Source organism: Crassostrea angulata, chromosome 2 (genome assembly GCF_025612915.1).
Source record: "Crassostrea angulata isolate pt1a10 chromosome 2, ASM2561291v2, whole genome shotgun sequence".
NCBI lineage: Eukaryota > Metazoa > Mollusca > Bivalvia > Ostreida > Ostreidae > Magallana > Magallana angulata.
Genome location: NC_069112.1, coordinates 69,935,743 through 69,951,600, shown reverse-complemented (window position 1 = coordinate 69,951,600; position 15,858 = coordinate 69,935,743). Strand labels below are relative to the sequence as shown.

At 33.7% G+C, this 15,858-nt stretch overlaps 1 protein-coding gene and 1 pseudogene across 1 annotated transcript; one reads left to right on the top strand and one right to left on the bottom strand.

The window, feature by feature from the left end:
* Nucleotides 1–2,032: 2,032 nt before the first annotated feature.
* On the bottom strand, nucleotides 2,033–14,830 carry LOC128171097 (uncharacterized; annotated as a pseudogene).
* Nucleotides 4,843–6,326, top strand: LOC128171126 (uncharacterized). The gene is made up of 7 exons (XM_052836875.1): nucleotides 4,843–5,281; nucleotides 5,416–5,600; nucleotides 5,709–5,744; nucleotides 5,847–5,908; nucleotides 5,971–6,013; nucleotides 6,106–6,129; nucleotides 6,254–6,326. The coding sequence occupies exons 2-7, from the start codon at nucleotides 5,521–5,523 to the stop codon at nucleotides 6,324–6,326; spliced, it is 318 nt and encodes a 105-aa protein (XP_052692835.1). The 5' UTR covers nucleotides 4,843–5,281; nucleotides 5,416–5,520.
* Nucleotides 14,831–15,858: the final 1,028 nt, after the last annotated feature.

The window sequence follows — 15,858 nt, the reverse complement described above, 5'->3', positions numbered from 1 at the left end:
GTGTTGAAAACTCTGAACCGATAACAAAATAGCAGAGCCATCATGACAAAGGTTTCCATACCTATCACGGGCATGAGGGTCCAAAATGTAAAAACATGAATTGTAGTAACAAACCGCCACAGCAAATTCATTACACACTAATATTCCTGCATCAGACCCATCAGCAAAACAAATATTCAAAGCTGTTGCAAGTGAATAACATGGCAGTTGTTCTTGGAAAGAATTGCACATGTCTCCTGAAAATGTAGTCTGAACATTAGCTTTCACTAGTTTTCCATTGAAGCACAATCCATTTGGTAAATCAGTGGGATGAAGATATGGAAATTGGCAGACTCTACGTGCATGTCTATACAGTTTATCACCCTCATTTAGCAAATAATCTAGATCACTTGAACTCCAGTTTTCAATGAAAGTTTCTGCAAAATTTTTGTACAAAATACTAACAAGTGCATTAGCAACACATTGTCTACCCCTACTCAATTCTGAAAAGCAGTTTGACCCTTGATGTATATTTGCAACTATACACTTCTCAGATGGTGTTGTATTGTTGTGAAGATCAACACCATTAATGCCAAGTTCATTCAACCTACCACATTTTACTGTATCAACTTCACTGATCAAACTGCCAATATGTGCTGGTCTTTTTCTGCCATTTCTCAAGTTATACTTCTTATCAAAACCTTCCATTTTGACATTAACTATTAAATCATTTTTACAAAATTATAGACAGAAGTTTGTTTTATATACATACCATTTTATAGTTATTATAGTTATTCTACATTTGATTCTATTAAATCTATTGTCGCTGTAAAATAACTTGGCTCTTTAGCAAAAATTCAAACAATCAATGAAAACACTCTTGTTTAAAAGGAAACATATTTGACACTCTGTTTACAATTAATTGATTTCAACGGGAGTGTATCCTTGCTATGTGAAATGTGTCAGAAGATTTTTCTTGAAACTATATTCTTGTGCGGATTGATATAAATTTATACAAAATTAAACATGATTTATTCTTGATTAAAATTAATTAAAAACATTTTTTTTACCTCTGACAAACAAAATCATTTTTCCATATTTCATATATTCGTATTTTGATAATTGATATATAGGAGTGAACATCAATTAGAAAATGTGATTTAACCCAGTGATGGGAAACCCCTTTCCAGTGACTTAACTGAGTTGATATACATCAACTCGTAAAAATGGGTAAAGTAATCATGCGTGTAAAAAAAAATATGAATCAAAATTACCTTATAGTTATTAAATTATTGTACTTTGACATTCGGTTATAGTATTTTTTTTATTTTGTCGCGAAAACGTCGGTAGATTAAATGAGAGTTATCTTTCCTATTACACTGTTATCTTTTAACATATGTAAATAGATGAAGTACACGAGATTTATCTTTCCTGGCACGCTGTTAAAAGAGTAGCATAAATTTCTATAATTGTGTACTCTACAAGAAAAAAATACCTGGCATTGTCATTTTCGTGCAGCTTCTCATGATTTGTCATACGTTCATACGTATCAAATATCAAGTGACAAAATCCACACTGAAACATTTTGGGAAATAAAGATTCGCAATCATTAATCCGCGATGTTGTGTGTTCACGAAATTTCCAATCCTTACTAGTAAAGTTAAAAAAAAAACAAACAAACTAATAATGTAAATTTTGATGTTTTACAAAACTAAGATTCACTCATTGGACGTTCTCTGTGAAGCGTAAAAAACATTTCGCATAACTTCAATTACAATCAATACATAATCGATCCCCTCCCCTTTTTTTCTCACTGAATATGTCACCATCATTTACTTGTAATTCGATTGAAATTTTTTTCGATCCAATGTACTCATCAACATTCAGTGTCAAGACAATAAAAATATATACATGATCAGTTCTGAATTAATATCTTCCTTTTCCTTAATCTTGACAGAAATGCAGATAGTAGTAATTTCTTAAGAAAACAACAAACACAAATTGGGATCAGGACAGAGTTTCTTTATTTATTCTTTGTATTTTTTTATTTTTTTAATTTTTTAATTTTGATTTCAATGTTACGACATGTGTAAGAATGCATCAGATCGTCATTAATTTAATACATAATGTCCTTTTGTGTGTTCAAGACAGGCATCGACATGGATCGCTTGGGACACGGAAGTGTCGTTGATCGATCAGTTCTGATCTCCCTCAGTTCAAGCTGATCAGAGTGCGACGGTACTGAATTGGCGGGGCGTCGTGATAGAACGTAATTCTTCCGACATCTCGTCAAGAGATATCGAATAATTAACACACAACTGAGTACCAGACTCATCACTATTGCAGTAAATGCCATTAAAAATGCCTCGTTTGCTAAAAAAACAAAAACAAAAAACTGAGATTACAATTGACAGAATATTTTAACTTAACTGTTACAGATTTCATAATTTAAAAAGTATACAGTAAAGCAATTATTTATTTGATTAGATTTCTATTATATTTTGTTCTTGAGTAGAAAACTTTAAATAAGGTATGACAGCCTACCTTTAAATTCTCATTTTACATGCACAGCTCATGCACAAAAAAAAAGAAAGAAAAAAACTAAAACATACATGCATTAACTTTTATTTTTATTTTTTAAGTGGATTGATTAAAACGTTCAACTTCATCTGATTCTACTTTATCGTCAACAGAGTCGTCATTGTGAATATAAATAGGGTTTTGGATCTGATACATTTGGTGATAATTATTAGGCTGTTGGGAAGTGTGCCGGTGTCGTTTTTTATTTCTTTTTTTAATGAGAGCATATACAGACAAAAGCGTGCATATAAATAAAATGGGTGTAATTATGTAAACATATATCATTTGGTCTTGTTTCGTACCTAGGGAATTCCTGTCAATCGAACTGTCTGTGACGTTCCTCTGATGCAGCGTAGCTGTCGTCAGGTCCGTCAATACAGTAGTCAGGTCATTTGAGGTCAAGGAAACGTTAGATTCGTGCAGAGTTGTGCGGGATAAGCTGTGCGTCCTGGACGTAAATTGATTGTTAAGGGGGGGGGGGGGGGTGGTTTCTTGCAAATCAGTACTGATAGGTGTCAAACTCGTAGTTTTCTGACATGTGGCAGTAAATATATTGGGTGTAGTAATTTCTTTTAAAAGACGTGAAATTTGAGTTTTAATTTCCGATGACGACATATCATGCACAATTGGGGGTTGGCTAGGTACCGTGCGATGATGTGAGGAATGCATATTAGTAAATTCGTCAGAGGTAGTAGCAGAATTAGTCAAAGTAGTCGTAGCTTTCATTCCGTCTGTCACTGAAAATTGATTTAAAGTTCCAGAGTCTTTATTCTTTGTGAAATCTAAAATGAAATGAAAAATTAATTGCTCTAAAGGGGTGATATAACCTTTCACTTCGTCAGCTGACTCTATGCTTCATTTAAAAAACCGATAATGAACATTTTGTCCGAAAAAGAGAACATAAAAATTTATAACGATTACTCACTATTGTTGAGTACTTCTGTAAATAGTGCTGAATTCAATGTGGACATTTCTAACAAAAAAAAAAGCAAATCCAAATACAATACATGTTGCGAAAATATTAATAAATTTTAATAATTCACAAATTAAATGAAATTTAATTACAAGGAAATGGTAATTACCATGAAAACAATTTATTTTACACATCACCTGCCCGTCTACAATTATTTAGTTTAACCCGGATACTGATAAGATCTTGCGTAAAATAGTACAAAGGACTTTTCGGTACCCCGTGTCAGGCAGGTGATATTCGAGTCGAATGTCATGAAACCCTGTACTCGTAATCAAAGATAGCTTGTGGTCATTGCGCAATTGGATGATAATTTTCATCCTCCCTTATTGATCTTAATCATTAAGTATTGATTTAGAAAAAAATAATTATCGTAGTGTTTCTTTTTATAATGAAGTGTTAATTAATTATCCTTTCTTTATTATTTAAATACCTGGACAAATGAAACTTCTCCCATTTCTCTGCATCACTATTTCTTTAACCTGGGTCGAGCAGAATTTTTTAAACTTTTCAATGTCGTCGCAATCTCCATGGATCATGAGCTGATTTACCGTAAATTCTGGCTGTAACACAAGTTGAATGATTTGGCATTCTACCTGGACGACCGGTCTTAAAATCGGACATGCATACACATGTTTACAGGTTTCCATGAAGCTGATGATCGTGCAAGAACACGGGGGGGGGGGGTGTCTTCAGATAGACTCATCCCCAGAAATAAAACAATGATAGCAAAAAGCATTATGAGTGGTACTTTCGTGTTTCGAATGAATTCCAAATGTAGACTTTGAATAGTTTGTCACCAAATTTTTATACCGGTCTCATTCGACTTTGGTATTTGACTTTCCACAATGTCAATATTATATCTCATTTAATGCCATTTATTCTCATACCATATCGTTAAATTAGATAACAATACCCCATTTGACTGTATACCTAGGTCACCTAAATTTTGTTTTAAAATACAGACCATATTAACCCCTATACCAATGACACTCTGACTTTTAGCATTGAAAAAAAATACATCTCCGACAGTTAATCTACCAGTTGATGAGAGAAATGCAGAGAGAGAGAGAGAGAGAGAGAGAGAGAGTCAGAGAGAGAAATCCCATACATCATTAGACAATATGCTTTTGTTTCTTGAAAAAAAATTTACATCGAGATTTTCAAAGCTGATCATAATTCTAGTACATACTTCGTTATGAACTAAGTGTTAAAATTTAAACAAAAAGGCGGGAGGGCGCGGAGAGAGGTGAGGGGCGGTAACATTGGTTACGTGTTAACGCTAAAAATGAAAAAAAAATAATTGAATTATGACTAAACAAATGTTGAACCTTTCATGTATTCCAAGTAGGCTGCTTCCTCCAACTCTTTATATTTGTTGTCAACTATCCCCCCTCCCCCATTATTCGTGTTCATTATAGTTTTTTAACCAATCATTTTCACGACAATATTCCGTATTCAAGAAAAACGAATATATAACAAATTGGAGAAAATTGTAAATATTCACCTTGTTTTCCCCCGAATTTTTGACATCATTTTTGGATTTGTACCTTCCGGAATTTCATCATCAAAAACAATGGCCAGGTCAGTAATTTATCTTTTTACTTAAGACGACAATATTAGCCTTCCTGTTTTACAATAATTAAAATTAGTTTAATTCGAATATTTTAGCAACTGCATTTGCAACCAAAAAATTCTACTCGTTGAATTGCTGGAGAGAGCACTAACGCTCGTGGACTAATGTCCATGCTCGTAAGTTATTTTTTATTTGACAATAACAATTTATTTTCGCTAATTAACTATCGATCCTTTTTTTCACAAGTGTTTCCGACTTTGAACAAAATGTTCATTTTTTTTTAAAAAAATTCTCTTGGTCTTTTTTTAAGACACAGTAGAAGATGGGCAAACGCCTCCACCCCTGTAATGTAGGTTTCAGTTATTTTTTAAAAATCGTTCTTTCTCATTAACTTTGTAAATTTTCAAGTTCAATCATGACTAGATTTGGGGTTATTTTAAAGGAAATCATCCTTTTTGTTTTATTCAGAGCTACACCCGTGAATGGCGGCAAGGGGTCAGTAATTCTCAAGTTCATACTTTTTTTTACATCAGTAATATAAAAATAAGATAATTAAACAATAAATTCAAAAATCATGAATTCAAAATCATTATCTTTTTTAAGATTAAAAGAAACCCCAATGGCGCCAAAAAGAAATTGGTAAGTAAAATATCAATATAATGAATAAATAAGGGAGGGGGGAGGGGGTATCCGATATCAAAAGCTATCTTACAATGCGTGAATTGTCTTTCTTTTACTTAGTCTACCGAGACGACTTTTGACGGGGGGGGGGGGTAGATTTTTTTTTGATCACTCACACGTCGTTTTATATCAAATATAAAATGAAGAAATTTCAATTATTTAAAATCAATATACTGTGTTTACAGTGTAGACTCCGACGTCAACAACACAACGCTGAAGAGATCCTCGTAGGTTTTTTTGAAATTTCTTTGTTTCGAATAGACTGACAATTTTTACATTGCGAAAGAAAATTATTTCTTTTCTTCACCTTTTTTTTCAGTTCTGAGGTTCTAGCTATTCCCTTGTAAGTCATTTTTTTATCTATAATACACTACCTTAATTATCTGGAAGTTTTACATAGTCATACATTTTTTTGAAGAAGTAGCTCGTTTCTGATCAAAAAATGTGTATTTTAATTGTAATAATAGCGACCTGTCAGGTTTGGACGATGCAGTCTTTATATCGGACGACGAACAAGACGAAAGTCACGTCCCTGCGTAAGTTCATTCACTTATTCGTGTATTTATTGTCTCTCATTTCATTATTATTTGAAATCACTAACTCTAACGATTTTAAATTTCAGATCCCAAAAGAAGACACCCGAAAAGAAGACAATGTCAAATTAATTGAATAAATAATGTATTATCTTGCATAGAGACTTTTTCTTTCTACTGTATCAAATATTTTTCATGAGAAAAAGATTGGTAAACCTTTTTAGCAGAGATATACTTCTATGATTTTACGATTTTGCTGATTGGATACTTCATTCATGCAGGGATCCAACAAAGTTTTCAAGGATGTGGAAATGAGAAAAAATTGCAGAAAAATTCTTTTTGTAAAATTAAATTAAAAATATTGACAAAAATATAATTAAACATCAGATTCCCCCATCCTTGAAAATTATTTTGGATTCATTCATAACATTCCAGATAAAGTTGAAAAAAAGAGTGAAATAAATAAATTGAAAAGAAATTTTTAAATATTTGCAAAAACAAAAAAACGAAAGAAATGTTTCTCTTCTTCCCGAAGACCTGATTTTACATTTTTCTTCCTGAAGATTCAATGTTCACTCAGTACGTGGTCTGGACCTGATTTTACATTCTTCTTCCTGAAGATTCAATGTTCACTCAGTACGTGGTCTAAAATAAAATGGATATAAAATCAGAATGTATTTACCAATCATAATCCCAAAAGGGACATAACATAGATGATAGATACAAGTATAATTTGTAATTTTACACAATACAATAAATAATTAATTCTATAAATGTTAATCATAAAAGTAACTACCATTCTTTTTTTCTTCATCACATATTTGATAAAAAAAATTTATAAAACTTTTTTAAAAATTAATCATAGTAAAAAATATATTAAGTCAAATCTAATAAATAAAAATTGTCTGTTAACATCCCCAGCCTCCCTAAGTACATACCCGCTTTAGAGCTGTGGCCCCATGTCTCCTTCTACTTGCCTTCATGAAGCGGATCCCCCATTTCGTAATCCAGGTCAGGAGAAGGAGGATGACCATTACTAAGGCCGCTATGCCTATGTCCATTGCTAAAAATATAAAAACATGAAATTAAAAATGGTGAAACCATGAATTGAATGCATTTAGAATATTTTAAAAAGTATTTATTTAATCCCATATCATTAGAATATTTATCAATGTTTAATATCAATAAATAATCCAATTAGACTTTCAGTATCAGGTATATCTTATCAGAAGGGAATAAGTCTTAAATATTAACATATATAATTACAATGCAGCACAGATCCAAATTTTCAATGACGGATCTAGGAGGGGGGGGGGGGGGGGAGGAGGGGGCGGGGGGAGTAACCGAAGCATGCTTTTGATTTTATATGAGGAATTGAGTTGGTAGTTTTACTGTGTGATGAACCCATTGACCATATAATCACAAGACTGGAACTTGATATTAATATTACTAGAAGTGAATGTTCAAGTGTGCAACAGAGCATCGGTAACCATGGTGGCAGACGTAAAGCGCCATGCTGTTATCAATCCTTCTCGTCAAAGTGATGCGGAATCGTATCTACAGTAAACGAACAACTTGAACAATTAAACGTGAGCAAAAAAAAAACAACACAAAAAACAATCCTTCACCGTTTTCAATAAAAAATAACTAGAAACAAGGTCACACTAATTTGAGGTCTTTGATCGCCGGACCCACACACTTAATTTATGAGTTTCAAAAAAATAATATGAAAATATAAATCCAGTACCCCAAAATTTTAGTTCCATTTCTGCTCCAAATAAAACTTGGAATTTTTAGGAAAAGTTGTAACAATACACTCAACAGTTTGACAGAAGTCGGAATAAAAAGTAACCGTACGCATCTATTTCTGGGAATTTTAAAGAACGCTCGCTCGCTCCAAAATTTTTTAGGTATAAAATCCGGACCAAGAAATCGAATTGATGTGACGCAACAATAAAAAAACTAATAAATAAGAATACTCAATACAATACTAAGTAAAGCAAACCATGATTTACCTTCGTCTGAATCCATCTCCATGTCCTTTACTCCAAAATCTAAAATACAACGGATAATTTTCAAAACTAGAGGTACTGTGAGCAAGCTCACAATTGATACCCCCCGCTAAGAAAAAAATCATAACGCGTGTAATTTTGCTATTATAGAAAATATTGGATGAATCTATTTCACTGTCCATTTTCTATAAATAACAACTGCTTTATTTTTGAAAACTGTTAATTTTTAGCTTCTAATATTTCCATTAATACAAAATATGACACAGACAGAATTTAGCTTTTTTGAAACAATGACCTTGAACTTTCTCAATTGACCCTGGGTCAAGGTCATGACACACCCTTAGGTCATAAGCAATCTTTGTGTGAAGTAAGAACTTCCAATGTTTCCCCATAAGAAAGATATGGACCGGACACGAATTTTGCACTTTTTCTGCCTGTAACATTGACCTTGTCCAAATGACCTTGGGTCAAGGTCATGACACACCCTTAGGTCATAAGCAATCTTTCTGTGAAGTAAGAACTTCCAATGTTTCCCCATAAGAAAGATATGGACCAGACACGAATTTTGCACTTTTTTTGCCAGTGACCTTGACCCTGTCCGAATGACCTTGGGTCAAGGTCATGACACACCCTTAGGTCATAAGCAATCTTTGTGTGAAGTAAGAACTTCCAATATTTCCCCATAAGAAAGATATGGACTGGACACGATTGCACAGACAGACGGACAGACAGACAGACGGACGGACGGACAAGGTGATTCCTATATACCCCCCCCCCCAAACTTTGTTTGCGGGGGGTATAACAATATACTATCGTATCGTCATTACAAAGACATGTCATTTTGAACACACGCAAAATAACATAAACGCAACCACCACGTGTATGTACCTCTTGGGCAGACCACTTTACCGTCCTGAATTCTGCACGCCATTGTCTCAAATGGCAAGCCGGTCAAGGTGAATTGTCAATCGCAACTTCTCCGCAGAGCTTTAGGAAAGGCCCGAGAAGTTGTGATTGGGTGAATTGTACGTGACACGACTTACACTTGTGATCGGATGAATCTTATTGGTCGAGACGTATTCAAAGTGAAACCCACGCAACAAAATTTCGAGAATGAAAGAAAAGATAGACAGAAGAATGAATTTACCTGAGACTATACGGAAATAGACAAAGATTACCGATCATTGTCTCAAAATAAGCCATTCTTGTCATTTAAATAAAAAGTAGATTTTACATAATGATAAACTTAACAATCGATGACCACTATCTATTTTGATTCACATTACACTTATTAAACAGTGTGGTTTTTTTTAAAAATGACACTTGAGTTTATTTACCCCCAACGACACCAAGATTTACCCTTTCATTTCATAGCAGTGTTGTTTACTACGCTCGAGTAACCAGTCTACTCAAAATTCATTCATCATTCTCTACCTCCCGTTTTTTTAAAGTACACGTTCGGTATCGATTTATTACTACACTCAAACGTCCTCGTCCTTTTCTCTCTTGTTAAGGTCACTGACAAATACTTGCTTTTGTCCTCTTCATACAATACCCCTGCTTCAAACAATACTCCATTGTTTTTAGGGGTCTTAAAATATCGGGCTGGGTGACACCGCCCCCCCCCCCCCCTTACTATACCCCACTGTGATTAGGGGTTAAAATCTTAGGGGACAGGTGCCCCCCCCCCCCCATCGATACACCCCCATTGTTCTCCTATTGTTCTATTTTTAACAATAGCCCCATTGTTCCTAGGGGCTATACGTACGCTTATACATGTACTACTATTAGGGTATCCTAAGGGTTATTTTTAGAACAGTGCATTTATAGAGGTCGTTTCTGATTGGTTGTTTTAGAGAGGTTGTATTATAGAGGCGATTTTTCATCACTATTTTTAGAAAAGGTAGCAATATAGAGGTCGTGTTCTCATTGGATGATTGAATATAGAGGTGATGACGTAGTTACTATTGAGGCCGTATAGAGGGGGACTTTTTAGAACAGTAAATTTATAGAGGTCGTGTTCTCATTGGAGGATTGAATATAGAGGTGATAACATAGCTATTTATAGAAAAGGTTCTGTACAGAACTTGTTTGTCATTGTTATATTTAGAAAGGTTTTGTTATAGAGTTTGCATAGAAGCATATTCATTATAGAGTTGATTACTATACAAGATATTGAACATGCGCAAATAAAGATTTTTAGTTTATTTATTTATGTAAAAACAATCATTTCATAATGAATTGTCAAGGAGTACAGTACAAATGGAAAATTATAGCATGGAGTGCATTAAAAAAAGATGAGAAAAATCCCGAAACGTGGACATTGAATGAGAGTCGTTGGTTTGACAATAAGAACATTTGTATAAAAGATTTTAGAGAAGTGACCCGAAACGACTACGATTTTGCTGACAGCTGGGGAATTAAAGAAATTTTATTAAAACGTAGAGTTATGTCCCAGTAAGCGCCTGATATGAAACACGATGAATGCAAGACAGACAAAATTATCAATGAAAAAAGTTCAGTTTAGCGATAATGTTCACACTTTGTTAGTTCCATACGAAGATAGGAAAGGTGAATGGATGAATTATGCCATTGATAGAGCCCATTTTAGGAGAAGAATTCAACAGACAGAGAGGATTGTGTTGCCTATATTGAATAAGAAAATTAAGTTATTGAAGTGTAACCAAGCATAACCCAGGTGAAAAAAATTTGCAAAGGTAGAGGTTTTTTTTATTTAAAAGTTTAAAGTGCTGATATTGCACAACATGTTGAAAACAAAATATTGTTTAACATGGTGAAAGTAGATATTACACAACGATGGTGAAAGCATAAATTAAAAAAGTATGTAAGAGGCTAAATTTAGTATATGATATAATTTTTAACAAAAGAAAAAAATGTTATATATTACAGTGTGTTATGAAATGTTTTACGTTGTATAAAAAGGTAAAAATAGGTGATGATGTAAGGTAAATAGTATAAATACTGAGGATGAATTTAGAGCTACATTACTATTGCATATGCATTTCCCTGCAGCAGACACAATTTGGAAGATAAGGCTACTAAACCGACAACCTACTGGAAATGCCACGATGTGGAGGCTCCTGGGGAGCCGAACCGAATTAGGAACAGACTGTTCATCGACTTAGACCGAACTGAACCAGGCTTCTATTGCTAAGCGTCCCAAGATGGTCAAAGAACAGACAGAGAAGACCCCAATTCTGAAGGAGAGCATAGGGCGAAATATATTCCTCGTGGTGTCAAAGTTTTACGGTGACACTAAAGTACACTTAAGAGTGTATGTAGAAAAAGACGGACCCGACTACCCAACTAGGAAAGGGATTGCACTCGATTTAGAAAAATGGGAAAAGATTACCTATTACAAGGATGATGTAGATAGCGCTATTGATCAGCATGATGCTAAGATGCAGGTAGCTTATAAGCAGCACTTGGGGGAGAATTACTACATGACGGTTGACAATGACTACCCTGTAGTAAATATCAGGAAGTGGTGGATGCCGCCTGGGAATGGTGAAATAGTTCCGACGAAGAAAGGAGCTGCCATCACATTTGATCAGTGGGAAACCCTTAAGGAACTGACGTCTGAAGTCGAAAAGGAGATTGGTGACCAGTTAAAGGTGACCAGAGTTTTGCGAGAATTCTGAAAGTCACCAGAGTCAGATGGCCTCTTTGCAATGTCCACATTGCAATCCAAATGACTGTAATATATATAACTATTATATTGTGAAAAAAAAACCAACATTTCATTGTGTTCAAAGTACCATTCGTGTTCAGTGATAAATTTATGTAATTATATTTGTTACTTAAGCATGTATTATGCTTAAAGTTTTTTTAATACATGTAACGATAATGAAAGAAATATTTTATAAGATCATGTACAAAACTTTTTTTGTATGATTATGATGGTATTGCTATTTTAATCATTTATGTTGTACTATAATAAAAAAAATGTTTCACTATGCATTATTTTTATATTTTTTTAAAAATATTGTGTAAATCTAAAAAGAGACTAACGTTAAACTGTATTTGGTTCATAAATCAAAATGGTGCTGACGAGGAACAAAGACGGTACTTGGAAAACATATGGACTGACGTGAAACATGCTGCCTCTTTTGCAGGCCCTTACAAATTGTATCAAATAGTAAAACGAGAAGGAAAACAAAAAATTGGTTTAAAGGGTATAAGAGACTTTTTGTCAGATTTAGAACCGTATTCGCTTCAAAAGAGAGTTTGGAGAATCCCAGACGTCACATTTTAACGGATTCTACAGACACCATATGGGATGGTGATTTACAAGACGTGCCGTGCGAAACACATCCAAGGAAAATGAAGGCTTACAGTATATTACGGTTTTGCAAGACATATTTTCAAGATATGTATTTACAGCTCCTTAGAAACAAAAAACGGTGTCGTATGTAATAGAAGCTTTAATAGAGATTTTTGCTAATGGAAGAAAACCCAAAGTATTTAGAATTTAAAAATCGGTGGGTGTCTTCGTTTTTTAAAAAAGGTGAACTTTTACAGACAATGAAACAAAAAGTAATTTTGCAGAAAGGAGCATTCAAAATCTGGATAACAGATTGCAGCGCATGTTTACTCAAAATCAATTTTACGAATTTTTGAGTAAGCTACAAGCAGTTACTGATAGCATCAATAACATTCCTTCCCGTCATTTAGGGTGAATAACTCCTGCATCTGCGACTATAGAGAACGAACGAGGAGGTTCGTTATAGAGCTTATTTACAAAGGAACAAAAGACCTGGTGTTGTGTCCAAAAAAAACAAAACTCTAAAACAACAGAGAAAAAGAATCTTATTAATTCAAAATCGGTGATAAAGTTAGAATATCTCATTTGCGACGGACAATTCAGAGAGAATACAATCAAAAAATATCACAGCAGCGTGAATTGGAATAATAGCTGTTGGCTTGTAACCATATCCCTCGGATAATAATTTCTGTCTACACTCAGAGTTCTCTTTACAAAGTCTAACAAAATCTTATTATACATGTACATTTTTGGAAGTTGATTTTAATTAACTCTCCCATGCAGTTACTCTGGCAAACCGGGTGAGAAAAGTGTTCGAACCGGGACAAACTAAAGACCTGAATTCTTCAGAGGTTTTACTACAGTAAGTCTATGGATTATTGTTGTCTGTCTCTGAAAATTGTTTGAGAGGTCCGGATTCTTTATTCGTTGAGAAATCTAAAGTTAAATCAAGAATTAAACATTCACTTCATTACACTATACATTACAGAAGGGATGTTATTTTCATATATACAAAGTAAGTTTTCAAATTTAATCATATTATTACGTCAAACATTTGAAAAACATGTCACCCCCCCCCCCCCTTTCCCCTCCTCTCTTTCTCTTATTGAAAAAATAAATTGTCAAATAATCAATGTACATGTAAATTAAAACGAAAAGGCCTGGTTACAATGAAGTACATTAAAGATGTTATTTATTAATATTTTGACATACAGACGAATATGAGAGAGAGAGAGTTAAAACTGTCATGCACTTCATTATAAAAACGGTAATAAATGATGATAACTAAATACAATAAAACACAAAGACATGATTTATCACGTTTGTCCAGGGTAACAGATAGCGACAAGGTAGAAGATCATGGAGTCATAGTTGAAATCTCGAACAAAGGAAAGGTTGACTTAGAGTGTGATACGTATTGTGTAATTTTAAATAAAGTCAAATCATTTGTAATTATAATAAAAAAAATAATTACGACGGAATAATGATATTCACCAAAAAACACCAGTAGCTCTGCAAACCACCTCCCCATTTAGTATATTTCGTAGCGTGCTTGATTCTGATAAAATCTTGCACAAAAAGTACAAAAGACATCATCAGTATTGTGTGTCAGGCGGGTGATATTCAGATCAAATAATCCAGAGCCGTGTATACGTAACCAAAGAAAGTATGTGATCATTGTGTAATTGGTTGAATGTTAACACACCCCCCCCAAAAAAAAAAAAAAATTAGAAAGTGTTATTATTAATTATTATGGTTTTTTTTTTAAATGTCGAAACAAATTGTTAAAATAACAAAACGATAATTGACCTAATTTAACCATTGTTTATTTGTAAAATAAATACCTGAACAATCGAAAGTTTTCCCGTTTCTTTGCATTATTATTTCCTCAACTCGATCGGTGGAGAGTCTCTTGAAGTTTTCTATGTCATCACATTCACCATGAATCATAAATTGTTTCACCGTAAAATCTGACTCTAAAACAAGTTGATTTGTTTGGCACTCTATCAGGACGATATGTGCATTTACTGGACGTACGTACGTAAGGAGAGGTCGCTATGTCTATTATGTTATTACATACACATGGGGGAGTGTGTTGAGACAGACTCATCCTAAGAAATAAAACAATGATTGTGAAAATTATCATAAATGGCAATTACACGCAGTAGAGATCTATTGAAACCAAAGGTAGAGCTAGAATAGTCTGTCACCAAATTTTACACCAGTGTCATTCGACTTTGATATTTGACTTTCCACAATGTCTATATTATAAACTCAATATATGCCATTTACTCGCCTGCCCCTATCAATCAATAAGATAACAATACCCCATTGGTTTCTGTACCTTGATGACCTACATATTGTAAGGAAAAAATATATATATATATTAACCACTACATCGATGACACTCTGACTTTTGCTTTAAAAAAAAACACAACCCGACAGTTTGACTAGCAGTTGAGAGAGAGAGAGAGAGAGAAACTCAGAGGTTCCATACACCATTAGACAATCTACTATAATACCACTTCAATATTTTATAAGTTAGACATAATTCTATTACAAACTTCTTTTATTATTTAGAGAAAAAAAAACGCGTGAGTGGAGGGGGGTACCCTTTGGTGTCGTCAACCAAAAATGAAAAAATAAAAATCAATAAAACGACTATCTTAATTTTTTTGTGTAGGGTGGATCCTCCGAATCCCTCTCTTTGTTGTTTACCGTATCCCCCCTCCCCCAGCATTCATGTTCGTTTCGTTCATTATACTTTTTAACCAATCAATTTTACAGCATAATTCAGTCTTTAAAAAAAAACGGATATAAAACATGAAAGATTTGGAAAACTTCACCTTATTTCCTGATCGGAATAGTTATCCCAATGGCAAGGTCAGTAATTTTTTAATTCGTTTTACTTATGACTATAATATTATTCCTGTTTACTGTAGATTAAAGATAATTTTAAATAAAATGTTTTAGTTCCTGCATTTGCAATAAAAAAATTGAGCTGGTAGAGCTCCTAGAGCGAGCTCTACTCCTGGTGGACGAGTGTCCTTGCCCGTAAGTAATTTTTTAGATAAAAATAGAAATTATTTTTCGCTAACAAACTATCGATATTTTTTTTTACAAGTGCTCCCGTACTTCTAAAAAAAAAGTTTGTTCATTTATTTTAATTTCTGTTGACCTTTTTTAAGACACAGTAGACGAGAAGGGACTGAAGCGGTTTCAATATCTTTTCACATCGTTAT